Raw genomic sequence first — 23,434 nt, 5'->3', positions numbered from 1 at the left:
ATATGAGGAGTTTAGGAGCTTCTCCAGGTTTCTGTAAGTACCAGTGCAAATAAGTACCACCATGTACTGCACTGCTGGTTTTACAATTTATTTGAACTTGTTGTCCTGGTTGAGCTGTTATTGAGGGAATCTGAGTGACCGTGTACTGTCCATTACACTCTGAAACACAAAATAAAATAAAATATTATTTCACAAAAGCTTTTTGACACTTGAAATAACAATAAAAAAAACTTTGTACAATAAAATTGAGTTTATATTCGTGAAATGCACTGAAACAGATTCTCACCAGCAATGAAAAGCAGTAGAGAGCAGATAATGAGAGCGTGTGCTGTCATCTTTACTGTGAATGAGTGAGAACTGAAGGAACAGTGATGTTGGTTTGACAGTCCTGACTAACAGACAGTCTGATATTGTGCTTTAATCAGAGGGGCGGGACATTCAAAACTGTTTCCTCTCAGCAGAAAATGTGAGCGTTACAGGAGAACAGCAGAAATAAGAAACAATTACATGTCAAATTACATTCATACATTTCAATCTTTATCTTTTAGTTATTAATTACAATTGGTTGAAATTCGAATGATTTTTGTTCATTGTGGAAATCTCATGAGCATTCAGTAGATCAAACTAAATCAAATGTGTTATAGAGGAGTTATTACATTGTAGTAAACATGTTGTATATAATTCTGAATGTAATATGTATGTTTTTATTGTATTTTTGAAACAGTAGTTGATGACAATATTAAATGAATCATGTTTGAATGTGTGTTGTGTAAAGATGTGTTTGTGATCATGTGTTTAAAGTGCAGTTAGTGAAGCGCTCAGAGGTTTTTGTGCAGCTGTTCTATTAGTTTGTATCACTGTGGTGGACTTTCGGCAGCGGCACCAGACTGGATGTTGGCAGTAAGTAAATCATGAAATCATCATTTTAATGTTTTATGTGTTTTTATAATGTGGAATGTGTCAGTTTTATGTTGAATTGACACACATATGAGTTCAGTGATTTCTCTCACTTTTTTGATTTATATTTCATTATTTATTAATAATATCTGATTAGACAGATTGAATAATTTGGCTGTTTTTCCAGAAATGAAGGTGAACTTTAAAGACACTTAATTTACACTTTGTCAGCACATGTGAATTTGTTGCTGGTACAGAAGTGAGATGTTATTCAGTTTTTGGAGATGTTAAATGACTCTGTGTTTAAATGACGAACATTATCAAGAGTTCATAAAAATGCTCCTTCAATATGAAATGTTTCTTAATGTAATATGTAACATATAAAGTTTTACTGGAGGAATTCTTTCACCAAATTAACTGTTAAAAGTTCATCATTGTACAGAATTTTCTTTTCTATTCTCTTGAGGTTGGGCAATGTCTTTTCATAGTTATTTCTTAATGTAGAAAGAGAAATTTATGAAGGAAAATATTCTTGAACTTTTGTGTAAGTCAAACTGCAAACATATAAAGATATGTGAACTTTATTCATCATTTCATCATTTTGGTCATTCAGAGTCTTTGGGGAAATAAATTGTTCTTTATATGATTGAACAGATCAACATGAAGAAACAAACTTGCAGTTTAATGTTGAAAGTTTTCAATGATATCTTTAAAGATCTTCAAAATATATAATTGACTAATGTAATTGATTTAGTTTCAATCTGGAGAAAGAAATCTTTTCTTCTTTTGAAGTTGTCTATTGTGTATTTGTCAGGCATCACTCGTCCTAAAGTGAGCGTCCTGCCGCCCTCCAGTGAAGAGATTTCCACAAAGAACACAGCAACACTGATGTGTGTGGCCAACAAGGGCTTCCCCTCAGACTGGAGCCTGAGCTGGAAGGTGGACGGGAGCAGCAGGTCTGAGAAGAGCAGTGCTGGGGTCCTGGAGAAGGGCGGTCTGTACAGCTGGAGCAGCAGTCTGACTCTCTCTCAGGACGAGTGGATGAAGGCGGTCACAGTGAGCTGTGAGGCCAAACAGAAAGAGCAGCTGTCAGTCACTGGAGAAGTGAGGAGAGATCAGTGTTCTGAGTAGATCCTCTGGATTCTCTTCTGCTCTTCTCACTCATGTCTCACATGGAGACTAACAGTGACTTCTATTCACACAAGTATATGTGTGCTTTTGTCTTTCAGATTTCTCTTGTCAAAATTCAATAAACTAATAAAATATTACATTATTGAAGTTTCCTGTCTTTGTTTAAAAGTTGATTTATTGATATTATTTGTGTCATTAGTTAGATCAGGACTTTATCTCACATTTTATAAATAATCTTCACTCAATGAAGCATGAAAACACCTGCAGAGACATTATGAAACAAGATCATGAAGTCAAATTAGGGAAGTCAAACATATGGTGTTCTCAGTAAATGTATCAATTTATGAACAGATTTTGAAATATAAACATACAGGATCCAGCATGATCGATAATGTTTCAAAGATTATTTTGTGTCCTTTAATGAAACAAGGAAATCGTCTCGGTTACTGTTGTAACCTGATGGAGGGAACGAGACTGTGTCGATGAAGTGACACTAGGGGTCGATCTTGAGAGCCCGACACACCTTCAGATCTTTGGCGAGTTGAATTTGCATGCCATTCCCCGACATAAGGGTATAGAGGGAAGGACGGCAGGGATAAGGATCTTTTTAGATAAAAGTTAAATAAATTGAAAGGACAAACTGAAAATGGAGAATAAAAACTAAATTTAGGTTTGAAACAATAATAACTCTGGTTTTAATGACTAATGCAGCTTTCATGTGTTTAAGTGGAGGGGAACAGCAACAGATAATTGAAATATCAACAGAACGCAATAAGAAGTGTGTTGAAGGACAGTTTTGCCTTCATACACCTAAAGCATATGTGTTCATTCTGAAACCACATTGAAGTTTGTTCAGCAGGAAACTAATCATAAAATATAGAGGTGTTTATGTTATACTCATATTGACAATTGTTTTTTTCTTGTTTGTGAAAGTACAAATAAGCTTAAAATATTGATGTTGAGTTTATGGTTACAATTTTAATTCAGATTCATGAACAGATTCATTCGGACTCGGTCTGTTATGACTCGGTCTTGAATCCAACTCGGCCCCTTTTGGACTCAGACTCAATTGATTAAAGTCTCTGACTCGACTCGGACTCAACTAAGGTGGACTCGAACCCAAATACTCAATATCAAAGATACTGTTTGTGTCACACACACATCTGATCAGTGTTTATATGAGCAGCTGCAGTATCTGTCAGTGTATCAGTGCAGTCTGACTGAAGGAGGTTTTTATACGAGTCTTTACTGTTCTTTACTGTTGATCCAGTGATAACTCTTTGACAAATAAATTAACTACTATTTAAAAATGAAAGACTACTCCAACTTTGAGCAAACAATGTGAGTGTCCAAAAACAGACGCAGGTGAAAGTCATTCTTGTTGTTATACGTTCAGTTATAATGAAGAGAAGATCTCAGTGAGGAAGTGTTAAACTCACAGCACTATAAACACTCTCAGATCACTGAAGCATGTGCTGATCATGGAAAGACATGCAAAGGATCTTCAACAGTTTATACTGCTGTCAGTCTCATTTACATTATGATCCTGTGCCATTTAACTCACTGACTTAGAAACCAAGGACTAAAAACTAAATGTTTTTCATTTTGAGCAGAAACATTATTTTTATTGGTACCGGCATTCCTCGGTGTAAGTCTGGCACCCGAATGTCAATGCCCAAAAGGTGCAATTTCCGGTAAAAGTCAAAGAACATCATAAAACTGTCTCCCCCTCAGGTGGGGGCGCCCACCGACGCAGGTTCGGGCGTAGCGCCTGGGCCGACCTGTTGGAGATGCGGAGACCCGGGCCACTTCCAGGATCAGTGTCCGCTGATGGAGGTGGGGATGGTGGTGTGGGTCTCCAATGTCCCGCAGGCTGCCCCTGATCAGGCTGGACCGTACTGGATTCCGGTAAGGATCAAGGGGGGTATTTACCAAGCTTTGCTGGATACAGGGTGTAATCAGACCACCATCCACCAATGCTTGGTTCAACCCGGGGCTTTGGGCACAGCTAAACTGGTGAGGGTGAGGTGTGTGCATGGGGATGTTCACAAGTATCCCATGGTGACCTTGGCGATCAAATTCCAGGGGGGGAAACATAGTGTGGAGGCAGCGGTTAGTTCCCGCCTCACCCATCCGCTGATTTTGGGAACCGATTGGCCGGGTTGTAGGAATGTGTTAGAGGGAATTTGCGCGGATGGGTCCTGCAAGAAAGTGAGGAGATGTGCGATGTGCGATGCTTTTGCAGGGGAGGCGGAGCCGGGGCCGTCCTCTGCTGCTTCAAATCGGAATGACAAGGGAAGGGGCGAGGCTACCGCCCCTCCTCTCAGGGAATTCCCTCAGGCGGACTTCCCTTTGGAGCAGTCGTGGGATGATACCCTTAAGCACGCCTTTGACCAAGTGAGAGTAATCGATGGTCAACAACTCCGGCCGGGCATCGCCATTTCATACCCTTATTTCGCCATTATAAAAGATCGGTTATATAGAGTGACGCAGGACGCTCAAACAAAAGAAAATCTGACACAGCTGTTGATTTCACGGAGCCGCCGGGAAATGTTATTCCAGGCGGCTCATTATAATCCCATGGCAGGTCACCTAGGAGAAAGGAAGACAATACTCCGTCTAATAGCCCGTTTCTATTGGCCGGGAATTGGCGGCGACGTCCGAAGGTGGTGTGCGGACGTCGTATAGTTCAGGAGGAATTGGATGCGATGCTTGATATGGGTGTAATAGAGGAATCCCACAGTGATTGGTCCAGCCCGGTTGTTCTTGTTCCCAAGAGTGACTGGTCTGTCCGGTTCTGTGTGGATTATAGAAAAGTCAATGCGGTATCTAAATTTGACGCGTACCCAATGCCCCGTGTTGATGAGTTGCTCGATCGGATCCTCAGACCACACACCGCTTACGCCGCTGCCTATCTAGACGATATCATTATTTATAGTAATCATTGGCAGCGGCACATGCAACAGGGCCATCCTGAGGTCACTGCGGCGGGCGGGGCTCACGGCAAACCCCAAGAAGTGCGCGATTGGGCGTGTGGAGGTACGGTATCTGGGGTTCCACTTGGGTCATGGCCGGGTGCGGCCCCAAATTGACAAGACCGCGGCGATTGTGACTTGCCCAAGACCTAAGACCAAAAAGGGGGTGAGGCAGTTCCTGGGGCTGGCTGGCTATTATAGGAGGTTTGTACCTAATTATTCGGACGTCACCAGCCCGCTAACTGACCTCACTAAAAAGGGGGCTCCAGACCCGGTCCAATGGTCGGAGCAGTGCCAACAGGCGTTTACGCAGGTTAGAGCCGCATTTTGTGGGGGGCCGCTTTTACATGCACCTAACTTCTCTCTCCCTTTCTTTTTGCAGACGGACGCTTCAGACAGATGGCTGGGGGCCGTACTCTTGCAGGTGGTGGAGGGGGAGGAGCGCCCGGTGCTGTACATCAGTCATAAGCTCTCCTTGAGGGAAACAAAGTACAGCACCATGGAGAAGGTGTGTCTGGCCATCAAGTGGGCGGTCCTCACGCTCCGATACTACCTGCTGGGGCGGGCCTTCACTCTCTGCTCGGATCAGGCCCCACTCCAATGGCTTCTCCTCATGAATGTTACTAACGCCCGGATCACCCGTTGGTATCTGGCCCTCCAGCCCTTTAAGTTCAAGGTGGTCCACAGACCGGGGCTGCAGATGGCTGTCGCTGATTTCCTATCCAGAAATGGGGGGGAGTGGTAGTTGGGCGGTGGGGGTATGTGGCAGCGGGGGCGTGGTCAAGCACTCGTCCAGGAGAGTGCTACAAACGCCAATTCAGGGTCTGTTTTTATCCCCAAAACTGAACGAAGGTCCCTCAAGGAATCAAATGCCCTGCCGATGTTCACTCTAGTTTTCGCTCGACCACGATCAAATTCCCGCTTAGCCAGACTGGATTCAGTAGATAAATGTTTTTGGGGTTTTTGGCTTTCTCTGAATTTGTGTTGGAGTCGGTGTTGTGCTGGGAGCCGGCACAACACCTTTGGATTTTCCCGGAAATTCCGACCTGCTCCCTTTGCATGAAAAACAGTCTACAGGCTTAATAGGAAACCTAGGAATTCCAGGAAGGGATAATTTTTTTAAGTTGCGTTACAAGCCGTTCACACATTGGCAATTGTTACAGAATTGTTACATACTGAACCGTTAAACAATATTTTACTGTGAGTCATTTAATAACTTCTTATCTATTAATACATGTAAATATATGTATATTTTCAGAACGTTGATGTCACACAATCACACACTTTCCTTCAAATATTCACCTTTATGATAAAATGTGTCATCCAGTTTCATATGTAGTGTTGAGTGTGAAATATAAAAATCTAAAACATTGTGTCCATGTCAATTTATAATGAAACATTCAGAGAAACTGTTTCTGTATCAGTAGTTCCTCTTTCACTGATGGAGGTTTTTGTACGACTCTTTATCACTGTGTGAACACCCATTTACTGTTGATGTAGTGATAACTCTGACAGTAATAATGTCCTGCATCTTCAGTCTGGACTCCACTGATGGTCAGAGTGAAATCACTATTAGATCCACTGCCACTGAATCTAGATGGAGTTCCAGTCTGGAGGGTGCTTGTATAATATATGAGGAGTTTAGGAGCTTCTCCAGGTTTCTGTAAGTACCAGCTCAAGTAGTTTGCAAAAGAAGCATAAAAGGTACTGTGATAGTGGACATCACTGCTGGTTTTACAGTTTAAGTGAACATATTGTCCTGGTAGAGCTGTTATTGAGGGACTCTGAGTGACTGTGATCTGTCCATTACACTCTGAAACACAAAATAAAATAAAATATTATTTCACAAGAGTTTTTGTCACTTTAAATAATAAAAAAAATGTATACAATTCAGTTGAGTTTATATTAGTGAAATGCACTGAAACAGATTCTCACCAGCAATGAAAAGCAGTAGAGAGCAGATAATGAGAGCGTGTGCTGTCATCTTTACTGTGAATGAGTGAGAACTGAAGGAACAGTGATGTTGGTTTGACAGTCCTGACTAACAGACAGTCTGATATTGTGCTTTAATCAGAGGGGTGGGACATTCAAAACTGTTTCCTCTCAGCAGAAAATGTGAGCATTACAGGAGAACAGCAGAAATAAGAAACAATTACAGTATCTCACAAAAGTGAGTACATCCCTCACATTTTTGTAAATATTTGATTATAACTTTTTATGTTACAACACTGAAGAAATGACACTTTGCTACAATGTAAAGTAGTGAGTTTACAGCTTGTATAACAGTGTAAATTTGCTGTCCCCTCAAAATAACTCAATACACAGCCATTAATGTCTGAACCGCTGGCAACTAAAGTGAGTACACCCCTAAGTGAAAATGTCCAAATTGGGCCCAATTAACCATGTCCTGTGGTCTGATGAGACCAAGATAAACTTATTTGGTTCAGATGGTGTCAAGCCTGTGTGGCAGACCCAGGTGAGGAGTACAAAGACAAGTGTGTCTGGCCTACAGTCAAGCATGGTGGTGGGAGTGTCATGGTCTGGGGCTGCATGAGTGCTGCCGGCACTGGGGAGCTACAGTTCATTGAGGGAACCATGAATGCCAACATGTACTGTGACATGCTGAAGCAGAGCATGATCCCCTCCCTTCGGAGACTGGGCCGCAGGGCAGTATTCCAGCATGATAACGACCCCAAACACACCTCCAAGACAACCACTGCCTTCCTAAAGAAGCTGAGGTTGAAGGTGATGTACTACCCAAGCATGTCTCCAGACCTAAACCCTATTGAGCATCTGTGGGGCATCCTCAAACTGAAGGTGGAGGAGCACAAAGTCTCTAACATCCACCAGCTCTGTGATATCGTCATAGAGGAGTGGAAGAGGACTCCAGTGGCAACCTGTGAAGCTCTGGTGAACTCCATGCCTCCATAAGAGGGTTAAGGCAGTGCTGTAAAATAATGGTGGCCACACAAAATATTGACACTTTGGGCCCAATTTGGACATTTTCACTTAGGGGTGTACTCAATTTTGTTGCCAGCGGTTTACACATTAATGCGTCTATTAATGCGTTGAGTTATTTTGAGGGGACAGCAAATTTGCACTGTTGTACAAGCTGTACACTCACTACTTTACATTGTAGCAAAGTGTCATTTCTTCAGTGTTGTCAAATGAAAAGAAATAATCAAATATTTACAAAAATGTGAGGGATGTACTCACTTTTGTGATTACATTCATACATTTCAGTCTTTATCTTTTAGTTTTTAATTCCAATTGGTTGAAATTCTAATGATTTTTGTTCATTGTGGAAATCTCATGAGCATTCAGTAGATCAAACTAAATCAAATGTGTTATTGAGGAGTTATTACATTGTATTAAACATGTTGTATATAATTATGAATGTAATATGAATGTTTTTATTGTATTTTTGAAACAGTAGTTGATGACAATATGAAATGAATCATGTTTGAATGTGTGTTGTGTAAAGATGTGTTTGTGATCATGTGTTTAAAGTGCAGTTAGTGAAGCGCTCAGAGGTTTTTGTGCAGCTGTTCTATTAGTTTGTATCACTGTGGTACACTTTCGGCAGCGGCACCAGACTGGATGTTGGCAGTAAGTAAATCATCAAATCATCATTTTAATGTTTTATGTGTTTTTATAATGTGGAATGTGTCAGTTTTATGTTGAATTGACACACATATGAGTTCTCTCACTTTTTTATTTATATTTCATTATTTATTAATAATATCTGATTAGACAGATTGAATAATTTGGCTGTTTTTCCAGAAATGAAGGTGAACTTTAAAGACACTTAATTTACAGTTTGTCAGCACATGTGAATTTGTTGCTGGTACAGAAGTGAGATGTTATTCAGTTTTTGGAGATGTTAAATGACTCTGTGTTTAAATGACGAACATTATCAAGAGTTCATAAAAATGCTCCTTCAATATGAAATGTTTCTTAATGTAATATGTAACATATAAAGTTTTACTGGAGGAATTCTTTCACCAAATGAACTGTTAAAAGTTCATCATTGTACAGAATTTTCTTTTCTATTCTCTTGAGGTTGGGCAATGTCTTTTCATAGTTATTTCTTAATGTAGAAAGAGAAATTTATGAAGGAAAATATTCTTGAACTTTTGTGTAAGTCAAACTGCAAACATATAAAGATATGTGAACTTTATTCATCATTTCATCATTTTGGTCATTCAGAGTCTTTGGGGAAATAAATTGTTCTTTATATGATTGAACAGATCAACATGAAGAAACAAACTTGCAGTTTAATGTTGAAAGTTTTCAATGATATCTTTAAAGATCTTCAAAATATATAATTGACTAATGTAATTGATTTCGTTTCAATCTGGAGAAAGAAATCTTTTCTTCTTTTGAAGTTGTCTATTGTGTATTTGTCAGGCATCACTCGTCCTAAAGTGAGCGCCCTGTCAGCCTCCAGTGAAGAGATTTCCACAAAGAACACAGCAACACTGATGTGTGTGGCCAACAAGGGCTTCCCTCAGACTGGAGCCTGAGCTGGAAGGTGGACGGGAGCAGCAGGTCTGAGAAGAGCAGTGCTGGGGTCCTGGAGAAGGGCGGTCTGTACAGCTGGAGCAGCAGTCTGACTCTCTCTCAGGACGAGTGGATGAAGGCGGTCACAGTGAGCTGTGAGGCCAAACAGAAAGAGCAGCTGTCAGTCACTGGAGAAGTGAGGAGAGATCAGTGTTCTGAGTAGATCCTCTGGATTCTCTTCTGCTCTTCTCACTCATGTCTCACATGGAGACTAACAGTGACTTCTATTCACACAAGTATATGTGTACTTTTGTCTTTCAGATTTCTCTTGTCAAAATTCAATAAACGAATAAAATATTACATTATTTGAAGTTTCCTGTCTTTGTTTAAAAGTTGATTTATTGATATTATTTGTGTCATTAGTTAGATCAGGACTTTATCTCACATTTTATAAATAATCTTCACTCAATGAAGCATGAAAACACCTGCAGAGACATTATGAAACAAGATCATGAAGTCAAATTAGGGAAGTCAAACATATAGTACATATAATATAGTGAGTAAATGTAACAATATATTTAGAAGTTTTACTTACAGTCGTACAGTGGAGTCCAAAAGTCTGAGAACAATTGAGAAAAGTTTCTATTTGAAATAAAATGAGTTTTCAGATTTTGTTATCTGCATAAATATTTGAGGTGAATTGAAAGATAAACACAGTTTCTGACATATACACTAATGACAGCATGCACTCAAACTGACATGAACTCCAAATGTTTGTGTAAAATCTGATGATGTGACAATGTGTCTAAGAGCATCTTGTGCTTCAATAGAAGAAAATCTGATAAAAGCAACAAAGGCCATTAAACACACACACACACACACACACACACACACACACACACACACACAAACTCACTCATACACACACACACACAAACAAATAAATAAAACTAAATGTGAAATGAATCATTACTCTGAAGCCTCTGTTTTAATTGATAATAAATAATAACAACAACTGAGCAAACATCAATAAAGTATCTATGATGGGAAAGGTCAGAGGTCATCTCAAAGGGCAGTGGGCACATCAGTCAGAGAATTTGCACACAGATCTTTGGAGACTCAACCGCACTGATCTGTCTGCTCAGCTCTTAACTACAGGGGGCGCTGCTGAGCTGGACACTGGATGGTCAGAGGTCACAGAGGGGGTTCTGACCACTGCAGAGAGGGACCAGGATGGCCGCTACAGGAGGAATAGTGGCCTGACCCTCAGCAAAGCATGCTGGGAAGAGTCAGAGGTGTTTGTCTGCAGAGTAACTCATGATGGAGATCTTCATCAGGTCTCGTTCCACAAGAGTCGCTGTTAAGAGCGTTGATCCATCCTGTTTTAAACATGCTATGGTCCGGCCTTTACTCAAAAAACCTAATCTTGATCCTTCTGACCCCAACAATTATAGACCCATCTCAAAATTTCCATTTTTGTCTAAAGTATTGGAGATGGTTGTTTTAAACCAGCTATCTCCTTTCTTACTTTCAAATGATATTCTGGATCCTTTTCAGTCAGGCTTCAGAGCTAAACACAGCACTGAGTCTGCCCTTTTAAGAGTAGTAAATGACCTTTTACTATCTGTAGATTCTGGTAACTGTGCCATTCTGGTATTGCTGAACTTAAGTGCAGCCTTTGATACTGTGGATCATCGTATCCTTCTAAATAGGTTAAATCTCGAGGTCGGTATCCGTAATGCTGCATTAGAGTGGTTTCGGTCTTATCTCACTAATTGGAGTTTTTCGGTGGAAATCGGTGACTTTTCATCGAGTATAGCTCCCATTACCTGTGGGGTGCCTCAGGGCTCTATTCTGGGTCCAACATTATTTTCTTCATACATGCTCCCTCTCCGCTATATTTTTGAGTATCATAAGGTCTCCTATCATATCTATGCTGATGATACCCAGCTTTATTTTCCTCTAAAAGTGGCTTCGGATTCAGTCTCCACCTTGTTAGCATGTTTAAAGGACATCAAAGGCTGGATGGATGATCATTTCCTCCAGTTGAACCACAAAAAGACTGAAGTCATTTTGTTTGGCCCCCCACAGCAATTAGACAAATGTAGCCCTACCCTGGGTCCCTTTCAAGAAAATACCTGTGACCATGTTAGAAACCTGGGGGTCATTTTTGATCCTGAATTAAAATGTGATAAACAAATAAATTCTGTAGTCAGAGGCAGTTTTTTTCAGCTAAAGGGGCTTCACAAGCTTAAAAGTTTTCTTACTTTCAATGATTTGGAGACCGTCATTCACGCATTTCTCTCAACCAGGCTGGACTACTGTAATGCTCTGTATGCCGGAATAAACCAGTCCTCACTCTCGCCTCTACAGCTGGTACAGAATGCCGCAGCCCGTTTTTTGACTGGGACAAAGAAGAGAGAGCATATTATGCCTGTGTTAGCATCACTTCATTGGTTACCTGTTCAATTCAGAGTTGATTTTAAGATTTTAGTATTTGTATTTAAAGCACTGCATGGACTTGCTCCTGCTTATATTTCGGATCGTCTTCGTCCCTACTCTCCTCAGAGAATGATAAGATCCTCCTCTCAGCTGCTATTGACTCTTCCAAAGTCACGCTTAAAAACCAAAGGTGATAGGGCCTTTTCAGTTCGGCCTCCAAAGCTTTGGAACACCCCACCTCTTTTTATTAGATCATCCACTAATCTATCTATATTTAAATCATCTCTTAAAACATACTTTTTCTCTCAGGCTTATTCGTAACTTGTTTTCACCATTAGTACAATTATTATTTAATATTAAATATGATTATTTTTTCTCTCCTGTCTGGTTTTAACAATGTCTTCACTGTTTGAACAGTTCTGAACAGATGCATTTACTGGTAAAACTAAATGAATCCTCTTGTGGTTTGAACATGGTCACTGGAGACAGATCTGATCTATTCTGAGAGAAACACAATCATTCCACACTGACAATGCAAATGTGATTTTCACACTCTCAGATTCACTGTTTGATTGGTTAAATGATCTGAACTGGAACACACCAGTTTCACTTCTGCTCTATTGAGTTGTTCGCCAGTAAGGAAGTTATTTAAGTGACATCTTCATACAGTTTATGAAACTAATGGACCGCACCAGCTCATCTGCAACACGAGATGAAGACTTTTCTCTGCACTGCTACTGTAGGTACAACAGGTTGAATTTTTGATGGAGCAGCTGTTGTGGCATCTGATCAGAGTGTGGTCTGTTCCAAGATCAATAACTCAATCAATAAAATAAAAAAGGCACCAGTCACCAATGTACATTTGTATAGTGAAGATGCAATGAATGTGAATGGTGACTGAGGCTGACAATCTTTTTTTGTCATCCACTGAATATTACAGTTTTTGCCCGTTGCTTGAACACTACAGACACATGCCAAAAGTAACATAACTTGAAGTTGTTGTTACTATACCTTAAACAAAGTGTAACCAAACCTTAAACAAAAGCGCTGCTTTGCAATTTAGTTGCAATTCTGCAACACACTGGCTCCTTTCTGCAACACACTTGCTCCTAGACACTACACACTATTTCATACATAAGACACTTAGTTCAAAAATGAAATCTCAGGGTACCATTGGGAAAACACATCTATTCAAAATACAACACACATTGGTTAATTGAAAAGACGAAGACACACACCTGAAAATACTTACTTACAAAACTGAACACCAATCAGTCAGCTACAAAAAGGTCTCATTTAAGCCATTTTGAGAACTTTGCAAGCATGGAGGCAGGGAGAGCTAGAGGTAGAGGAAGAGGAAGACAGAGAGAGAGAGAGAGGAGGACGTGGTTGAAGAGGCCACGCAAGGACCATTATTTTGGATGACATAAGAGCAACTTTGGTGGACCATGTCATAAACCATGGCCTGACTATGAGGGAAGCTGGGCAGAGAGTCCACCCTAATCTAAGCCGTTTCACAGTTTCATCCATAATAAGGAAATATTAAGGAAAACATACCTGGAAAACAGGTATGTCTTCAACTCTCTACTCTACTCAGACTGTATATAGAGTATACACAGTACTGTAAAAAAGAAGCAAACGAGAACAATTTGTGGTAGCATTTTTCATTTTACAGAATGGCTAGAAGACCTACTGGGGGTGGACTCCAACACCTGTTCTCCCAACAGCAGGAACTTGCCATAGTGAACCTAGCCAGAGCAAATAATTCAATCCGTCTCCACCAGCTACAGCAACAAATACTTGCAGATAGGCAAGTATTCAACAACATAAATCGAGTAAGCATTACCACTATCAAACGCATCTTGGTAAAGCACAACATGACCATGAAGCAATTGTACAGGGTCACATTTGAGAGGAACAGTGTCAGGGTCAAAGAACTGGTTCACCAACCATGATCAATTTGAAGTTGTGTACTCGCCCCTTACTCACCATTTCTAAATCCTATAGAGGAATTTTTTTCCGCTTGGAGATGGCGCGTATATGACCATCAACCACATGCCCGTGATGCCTCTTCTGCAGGCAATGGAACAGGCCTCGCGGAGACATTGAGGTGAGGTTGATCCAGGGATGGGTTCGGCACACAAGGGATATTTTCCCCGATGCTTAGCAAGAGAAGACATTGCTTGTGATGTTGATGAGATCCTGTGGCCAGACCCCAACAGAGCGGCAGGATCCATAACCCCACTTCAGCACAATTGTGTTTTTCTGTGTTTACAGCAGTGTATTGTTTGTTTTATTTTTTAATTAACTGAATTTACTGTACTGTAAAATATACTACTGTAATGTAATGATTTTGAATTCAATATTTCATTTTTTGGTTGTTGTGAAAACATGCCCTTTGTGGAACTGATTAAAAACAGTGAAAACAAAAGACTGCAGTGTTTTATATAAAGTAGACTAGTGTGTTGCTGCTGATCTGAAAGTGTATTCATATGATGCAAGTGGGTATCATTTTGTCATCAGAGTGACATTTTGACAAAGGATTGTTAGATTTTGATAGCAGAGTTTCAATTTGACATAGATGTGAATGGTTTATTTCCCAGTGTTGTGTCTTATTTGCTTGTGTGTGAGTTTTGACACAATGAGCCAAGTTTTGCAAAATGTGTTCAAGCAACAGGCAAAAACTGTATTATAATTCCAACTAATTATTTTTTTCTTTTAGCTTATTGGTGTACTGTATTACTGTCAGCATGAAAACATCTCAAAAAGTGTAAATTTAGTCTCATGTGTGGTCAGGGCTGGACCAGGCTATGTTGTCGCCCTAGGCGAGATTTTAGATTGGAGCCCCCAAACGAAAACACTAAGACCTTGTTCAGACTGCTACTAAAAATCTGATTTTTTGCATATCCAGATGTGTTTTTGATAGACTGGACATCAAAAACTAAATGGAATAAATAAATAAATAAACTAAATGGACATGGAGACGTGGTTTCAAATGCGATTGAATCTGATTTTTTCAGATGTGTCTCAGTGCGGATGCTCCGGCTGCTCAAATCGGATCTCAAATGGTCTTTTGTGTCACTCTTAACGCGACAACAGTGATGACGTCAAAAATCGGGTGACTGCAGCACGGAGCAACTGTGCCTACTGGTTGCACAAGTAGTTTAAGAAAACAAAGGGTAAAAAAAGAGAAAGCAATTAGAAATATGTACCCAAATACACATCCAAAATATAGACAATATAACTGAATGTATCTGTAGATGTTCTCCAGCTACAGGTCCGGTTCCAGATCAAAATCACTGACGGTGCTTCTGAAAATAGTGCGGTGATCTGTATAAAGTGGAGATGTATCGTAATTAACAAAAATGTAATATATTAAATCACGTTTATGTGCTACTAAAACAACGTAAAGAACAGTTCTTCATGTACTAAACATTTATTGCTCAGTTTGTTTTTTCACATGATTTGTCGCTGAAAATGACGTCAAAATGCTTCATCTGCAGATTAGGACATACAATAGTCTAGTTTCATCCACTTTTCACAATATTTTATTATCGACAAAGTGAAAACACTTAAAAAAAAAACATGTAAAATTTGCCGTCTTCTGCCTGTTTCCATTCAAACGGTCTTTCATCGATAAAAATTGTGTGCGTGATGACGTCATGCCTAAAAAACACTTTGTCGTATAAGTTTTAATTTATGGCAAAATAAATCTGCCGTTAATCCGTTTCCACACAGAAATGTGTGTTTATCGCTAATTGTGCACCTTTAACCTCCCAGATGTCCCTAAGTTTTGGTAAAATTGGGAGAGTATTGGGACAATTCATTGACATTAGCGAGCGTACTGACATTTTAATTTCACAAATAAATGCAATGAGAAGAGGAACTGCAATCAAAAGGGAGCTGTTGTCCTTCTGACAGGACGGTAATATCGGTCCTGATGTTGCACCTATTGCTAAAAATATCTAAAAGCTTAAAATGTACAAAAAAACTTGTTTTCTGAAAGTGAACTCAGCATTGGACAAATAGTTGTGATAGTTTATAGTCTTGCAGAACATTCTGAACGTCCTTCAGCCGACTGTATTCATCTACAGGACAGGGTACGGCTAATTTAAGTTTGTGTAAAGAAAAGGCATATATAGGTCTAAAAATATCATTTCTTTTTATTTGAAAATGTATAATTGTATTTAATGCTTTAAATATTTGGTAATTTATTTAATTTAATACGGGGAATTATGCTAAACAATCATTTAATAAATTGGGCTATATTTCAGTGTTCCAAAAAATCACAATTGATGTTTTTCTCCTAGTTTTGTGTATTTATATTTAATTTAAAACATCTTTGTGCACAGAAATGACGTTTTTTGTATTGTGGGTTAATTTCATGACTGCCGTCTATTATTCTGAATGGTGTGTAAAAGCAACTTTAATAAATAAACGGATGGCTACCATCGCTACCGTGATTAAATGAATCTCAAAAAGTGTCCATTCATTTGTTCTCCTTGTACTTGTCGATGACCGGTGCATGATACGAGATATTTGTGTTGGCACTCCTGGAAGTGTTTGCAGATCGGATCTATATGCCGTTAACATCAATAATAATCACGTACAATAAATTTGCTTTCAAGGATGTATACCTTGACATCAGATTAACACAGGCTAACAATTGGGGTAAATTCTGACATGTGACACTATTTTTGTGTTTCCAAACCAGTTTTTCGTGACATTTGAAGTATCGACACAGAGTTTATGCTTTAGTGTTAAACTGAAAAATATTATGTCGACACTTGTGAAATTTTAGCGATAATTTTTTCAGATTTTTTTGATGCGCTAAATCTTTTGCAGAAGAATCCTTGGATGGAAAAGTAGTTATTGATGCAGGGATTTTTGTGTGTTTGCTGGGATTCAAGGAAATGTGCTGGTCAGTTTACAGTATTAGTCTTACATATTCAATGAAGCAGGTGTGTGCGATTATTATCAGCCGTTAAGTAGAACATGGAAGAGAGAAGATAAAAAGTTCTGCATAGTTTTGTCTTTTAAGCCCAGAAGTAGAAGAACACTCGTTCACTCTATGAATGATACGCACAGACTGATGGGACGATTCTGTGATTGCTTGAAGATTTGCTGGTACTTTTCTATCATGTGTTAGTAAAACTGAATAAAGGCTGAATAAAATTATTAATGGTTTATTTTACCATACTTCAATGCAGTAATAATGTAGTATTAACTTCAACACTCTACATCAGGAGTCTGGTTTAATAGTAAAATCAAATGTTCAGAAGTTATAGATGCTAAAGGATTATTTTAATGTTGTGGACCCGTTTACCTGTTTATTTCTGAAAACATCATCAGCCTGTTTACCCGCTCATGGGTCATGATGAGAGTCTCCTCAATGGTTTGTTTGGCATCCCCTTCAGCACACAACTGAATAAAACAGGCTGCATGACACTAATAAATGATTCCTGCCAGAGTAACATTCACATACAGGTGTGAGGGACTTCAGCATTTTACAAATAACACGAAGAACAACATTTTCCTTTCTCACGTAGTTTTTCTTGCGTGTCCCCTCAATGTGTGAATGATGTAAAGATCTAGTGGGATTTTATTTAAGTTTGTCACTGAAAAGGTTTGCTCGCAGACTTGGCACTAAACAGCAAACCCACCGTCATGAATCGACACGGAGTAGCTGCATCTCACATTTCTTTGAGCATAATATTGCACTATTGAACACTAAGTATTTTATATTTTTTTAGAAGAGGAGAGAGTGCGCACACTCGCATACATGGTTGCCAGATTGCATAAATTAAGTAGGTTACGACATAAGGTGAAATATTTCCTATTTGTGCAAGTATAAATCTCTGATCGGGGTGTTGAGAAGATTTATATTTCTATAGAAGTTTATTTGAAAGAAAATGCATTTAACTTGCACTAAACTTAAACAAGCAAAAAACAGCCCACAGTGTCCATGCCAGTTAAATAAATAAACATCAATGACAGACATGAACACTCACTAACTTGTGATTCTTAACTTTTATATTGTGACACTTCCTGCCTTGTGCACCTGATCATCTGGTTATTTGTTCACTCATTTTGTCCACATATGATAATGATCCGATTATAATATAATCACATAACGCTAGTGCTCAATATATGGGTGCAGGGGCGCACAGTTGTCACAAGAGGGCAGACTTCTGAAAAAAACAAAAAAACTCATGCAGCACCTCGATCATTTTGTGTCTTCGGCCTGTTCTGTGCCACAGTGAAGCAGCTCAGTCATTGATTGAACAGGGATGAAAAATGTCTGATGTGAAATCAAGTTCAGTGACTGAACGCAGCATCTGGAATCAGGTGTTAAATTCAATGATGGACAGAAAGTAACGAGAACATTATGATAATATCAACACAATATCTAATGATTATCTTCTAAAATACTGATGAGCATCAACATAATTGGTGTTAATTCCTTGTTAAAATGTCTTTTTTGATTCTGACAGGTGTGTGTGTGTGTGTGTGTGTGTGTGTGTGTGTGTGTTTGTGTGTGTATGTGATTTACGAGGAATATTTTTTAAGTTACAAACTGGTAATTACAAGGTTATTCTGCTATAAATGTGATTTATGAGGACATTTCTAGTGTTCCCATAATTTAAATGGCTTAATAATCATAATTAACAATGTTTTATTGAAAATGTAAAATGCAGAAAGTGTTCTGTGAGGTTTAGAGGTGTATATATATAGATCATACAGTATAAAAATCATTATGTCTATGGAAAGTCCTCATAATGATAGAGAACATCAACACTATGAGAAACAAGAGTAGAAACGTCACTCTGCCCTCCATGATGGAAAAGGTCAAAGGTCAAAGTGTAATCTTCAACCTGGAAAAAAGATATACATGTAATAAACTGACTTATGAATAAAATGAAACAAATGCCTTTTAATAAATGAAGAGAATTTGAAAAGTGCACTCAGTAATATTAATATTTATATTGATATTGTTCTGACACCGGTTTAGATTCAGCATCACACAAAAGCAAAAGTTCTCCGTTTCTGATGTTGTTGAAGAAATCTGCTATTCACAGTCCGTGCTGATCAATTTATTCTGCAAGTGACATTCGAAACATTTAATTACAGATTATTATTGAGTAATATTCAGCTGATCATATGATCTCAACATGAACTCATGAAGCAAACGGCTCCATGTCAAATAAAACTGAAGACTGAATCCTGGAGTCTTTATCTCATGTGAGTCATTTTAAATATATTTTTATAAATCATTTCGTTTATTAATTAACTCTCTGTACTGGTTTCACATTTGTAATGATCTGTTCTGTACTCTGTTCAGTGATATGCAAATATATGATCAATATTCAATGGTTGTTTGAACGTTTGTGTTAGGTTGCATTGAATCAAGTTTTATATGAATTTAATTCCTGTTAGATCTGTGATGTATATGTGCTTCCAGATCAAAGATGTACGCTGGGTTATTTGTCTCTCAGGTCGGGCCGTTAAAATCCAAAATAAATGAATAAACTCATGGAAGAGTTTTACATCAATTATTATTGAAACTATTTACATCACAATTATTAAATATGAATATAAACTGTTTCTCTCAGTATTAAACACAGATCAATAAATACAGCAACAAGCCTCTTTTCCATCCATACTTGTTTTTTCCTGCTTTTATGATTCATCACAGAAAAGACATCAAAGTTCAGTCTTCATCAGGATTTTGAAGAAGTCGTGATTTAATGTCCTGCAGTGTTCTGATCGATGCTCATTAATGACGATTAAAGTCTCCTGATCAAGTGTGGTCCTTCTATTCAACATCAAGTCTTCATACATTTCTTTATTTACAGTGACCTGCTGCTGAAAGGAGAAACAGAAGTTTTATTTTGTGTTTCAGTTTCTCCACTGTGCGTGTGCTTGTATGTGTGACTCAAACTCTCTCTTCCGGTCAGATGTTCATCGGGTCTTTTAAAGCCCGTCTCACTGAAATAAGACACAAGAGTTTAGAGACAGTCCTCACCAGGTGATGCTCTTACCACTTCCTCTCTCCACAATGACAGACACACGACCACGTCCCCTCCACATACAGATTACTGAGAGACTTCAGTTTGTGTCTTTCCATGGAGAGAGGAAGAAGTGTTTGACTGTGAACTGAATTGTAGTTCTTTGACATTGAGTGAAATTGTGCTGTGTGACTGAGTGTATTGAAGGAAAGTGTGTGATTGTGTGTTTAAAATAAGAAGAATAGAAAGAAAGAGGGAGGGAGACTCTTCTTTATTCTGTTGGATGTGTTTTTCCATTTTCAGAAATGAGGAGTCGAGTGTCTTGAAGAAGAATTGTCTCTCTATTAGAGTTATTTTTGATATCTGTGCTCTCGACTCTCCTCAAGTCTTGTCTTAAAAACACTCGTGAAAAATCACTTTATCAACACACACACTCCATCAAACAAGAGACTCCAGCACTAGATGAATCTATTTGAATACCTGAACAACATGTATGTGACATCACCTCTCACTTTATATGAGTCTGTCCAATTGAGGGGGTGAAACAAGTCAAATGTTTAAAGTGATGAATTACATTCAAATATGACATCTGTGAAAACAAATGTTTTATGTTTGCATGATGCTGTATTCACATGGATAGGTGTCAGTAAAGTTTAAGACTAGTGTCATATCAGCCAGTAAAACATCAACCAAAAATGACTGAATTGACCTTTATAATAAAATGTGTCGTCCAGTTTCATATGTAGTGTTGATTGTGAAATATCAAAATCTAAAACTTTGTGTCCATGTCAATTTATAATGAAACATTCAGAGAAACTGTTTCTGTATCAGTAGTTCCTCTTTCACTGAAGGAGGTTTTTGTACGACTCTTTATCACTGTGTGAACACCCATTTACTGTTGATGACGTGATAACTCTGACAGTAATAATGTCCTTCATCTTCAGTCTGGACTCCACTGATGGTCAGAGTGAAATCACTATTAGATCCACTGCCACTGAATCTAGATGAAGTTCCAGTCTGGAGGCGGTTTGTATAATATATGAGGAGTTTAGGAGCTTCTCCAGGTTTCTGTAAGTGCCAGGCTAAATGATTACCATTATACACATCACTGCTGGTTTTACAGTTTATTTGAACTTGTTGTCCTGGTTGAGCTGTTATTGAGGGACTCTGAGTGACCGTGTACTGTCCATTACACTCTGAAACAGAAAATAAAATATTATTTCACAAGAGATTTTTGACACAGAAATAATAATAATAATAAACTTTCTACAGTTAAATTGAGTTTATATTAGTGAAATGCACTGAAACAGATTCTCACCAGCAATGAAAAGCAGTAGAGAGCAGATAATGAGAGCGTGTGCTGTCATCTTTACTGTGAATGAGTGAGAACTGAAGGAACAGTGATGTTGGTTTGACAGTCCTGACTAACAGACAGTCTGATATTGTGCTTTAATCAGAGGGGCGGGACATTCAAAACTGTTTCCTCTCAGCAGAAAATGTGAGCGTTACAGGAGAACAGCAGAACTAAGAAACAATTACATGTCAAATTACATTCATACATTTCAATCTTTATCTTTTAGTTATTAATTACAATTGGTTGAAATTCTAATGATTTTTGTTCATTGTGGAAATCTTATGAGCATTCAGTAGATCAAACTAAATCAAATGTGTTATAGAGGAGTTATTACATTGTAATAAACATGTTGTATATAATTCTGAATGTAATATGTATGTTTTTATTGTATTTTTGAAACAGTAGTTGATGACAATATGAAATGAATCATGTTTGAATGTGTGTTGTGTAAAGATGTGTTTGTGATCATGTGTTTAAAGTGCAGTTAGTGAAGCGCTCAGAGGTTTTTGTGCAGTTGTTCTATTAGTTTGTATCACTGTGGTCGACTTTCGGCAGCGGCACCAGACTGGATGTTGGCAGTAAGTAAATCATCAAATCATCATTTTAATGTTTTATGTGTTTTTATAATGTGGAATGTGTCAGTTTTATGTTGAATTGACACACATATGAGTTCAGTGATTTCTCTCACTTTTATTATTTATATTTCATAATTTATTAATAATATCTGATTAGACAGATTGAATAATTTGGCTGTTTTTCAAGAAATGAAGGTGAACTTTAAAGACACTTAATTTACACTTTGTCAGCACATGTGAATTTGTTGCTGGTACAGAAGTGAGATGTTATTCAGTTTTTGGAGATGTTAAATGACTCTGTGTTTAAATGACGAACATTATCAAGAGTTCATAAAATGCTCCTTCAATATGAAATGTTTCTTAATGTAATATGTAACATATAAAGTTTTACTGGAGGAATTCTTTCACCAAATGAACTGTTAAAAGTTCATCATTGTACAGAATTTTCTTTTCTATTCTCTTGAGGTTGGGCAATGTCTTTTCATAGTTATTTCTTAATGTAGAAAGAGAAATTTATGAAGGAAAATATTCTTCAACTTTTGTGTAAGTCAAACTGCAAACATATAAAGATATGTGAACTTTATTCATCATTTCATCATTTTGGTCATTCAGAGTCTTTGGGGAAATAAATTGTTCTTTATATGATTGAACAGATCAACATGAAGAAACAAACTTGCAGTTTAATGTTGAAAGTTTTCAATGATATCTTTAAAGATCTTCAAAATATATAATTGACTAATGTAATTGATTTCGTTTCAATCTGGAGAAATAAATCTTTTCTTCTTTTGAAGTTGTCTATTGTGTATTTGTCAGGCATCACTCGTCCTAAAGTGAGCGTCCTGCCGCCCTCCAGTGAAGAGATTTCCACAAAGAACACAGCAACACTGATGTGTGTGGCCAACAAGGGCTTCCCTCAGACTGGAGCCTGAGCTGGAAGGTGGGCCGGGAGCAGCAGGTCTGAGAAGAGCAGTGCTGGGGTCCTGGAGAAGGGCGGTCTGTACAGCTGGAGCAGCAGTCTGACTCTCTCTCAGGACGAGTGGATGAAGGCGGTCACAGTGAGCTGTGAGGCCAAACAGAAAGAGCAGCTGTCAGTCACTGGAGAAGTGAGGAGAGATCAGTGTTCTGAGTAGATCCTCTGGATTCTCTTCTGCTCTTCTCACTCATGTCTCACATGGAGACTAACAGTGACTTCTATTCACACAAGTATATGTGTGCTTTTGTCTTTCAGATTTCTCTTGTCAAAATTCAATAAACTAATAAAATATGACATTATTTGAAGTTTCCTGTCTTTGTTTAAAAGTTGATGTATTTATATTATTTGTGTCATTAGTTAGATCAGGACTTTCTCTCACATTTTATAAATAATCTTCACTCAATGAAGCATGAAAACACCTGCAGAGACATTATGAAACAAGATCATGAAGTCAAATTAGGGAAGTCAAACATATGGTGTTCTCAGGAAATGTATCAATTTATGAACAGATTTTGAAATATAAACATACAGGATCCAGCATGATTGAGAATGTTTCAAAGATTATTTTGTGTCCT

At 38.3% G+C, this 23,434-nt stretch overlaps 5 gene segments (V, D, J or C); 2 read left to right on the top strand and 3 right to left on the bottom strand.

The window, feature by feature from the left end:
- The window catches only part of LOC127634220 (Ig kappa chain V-III region MOPC 321-like), a 32,362-nt gene extending 30,202 nt beyond the window's left edge, over positions 1-2,160 (top strand). Inside the window, 2 exon segments of the V gene segment in view lie at positions 865-900; positions 1,712-2,160. Coding sequence covers positions 865-900; positions 1,712-2,028 — 353 coding nt within the window.
- The window catches only part of LOC127634236 (immunoglobulin kappa constant-like), a 119,289-nt gene extending 112,748 nt beyond the window's left edge, over positions 1-6,541 (bottom strand). The window contains exon 1 of the C gene segment in view: positions 6,481-6,541.
- The window catches only part of LOC127634223 (Ig kappa chain V-III region MOPC 63-like), an 84,044-nt gene extending 74,193 nt beyond the window's left edge, over positions 1-9,851 (top strand). The window contains 2 exon segments of the V gene segment in view: positions 8,577-8,612; positions 9,414-9,851. Coding sequence covers positions 8,577-8,612; positions 9,414-9,729 — 352 coding nt within the window.
- Positions 1-21,360, bottom strand: part of LOC127634222 (Ig kappa chain V-III region MOPC 63-like) — a 37,255-nt gene extending 15,895 nt beyond the window's left edge. Inside the window, 2 exon segments of the V gene segment in view lie at positions 20,844-21,153; positions 21,276-21,360. Of these exon segments, the coding sequence occupies positions 20,844-21,153; positions 21,276-21,324 (359 nt within the window).
- LOC127634218 (Ig kappa chain V-V region MOPC 21-like) overlaps positions 1-23,434 on the bottom strand; it is an 84,439-nt gene that overhangs the window by 42,273 nt on the left and 18,732 nt on the right.

Source organism: Xyrauchen texanus, chromosome 41 (genome assembly GCF_025860055.1).
Source record: "Xyrauchen texanus isolate HMW12.3.18 chromosome 41, RBS_HiC_50CHRs, whole genome shotgun sequence".
NCBI classification, from domain to species: domain Eukaryota; kingdom Metazoa; phylum Chordata; class Actinopteri; order Cypriniformes; family Catostomidae; genus Xyrauchen; species Xyrauchen texanus.
The sequence above is the reverse complement of the archived record's forward strand: the minus strand, read 5'-3'. Positions and strand labels throughout refer to the sequence as shown.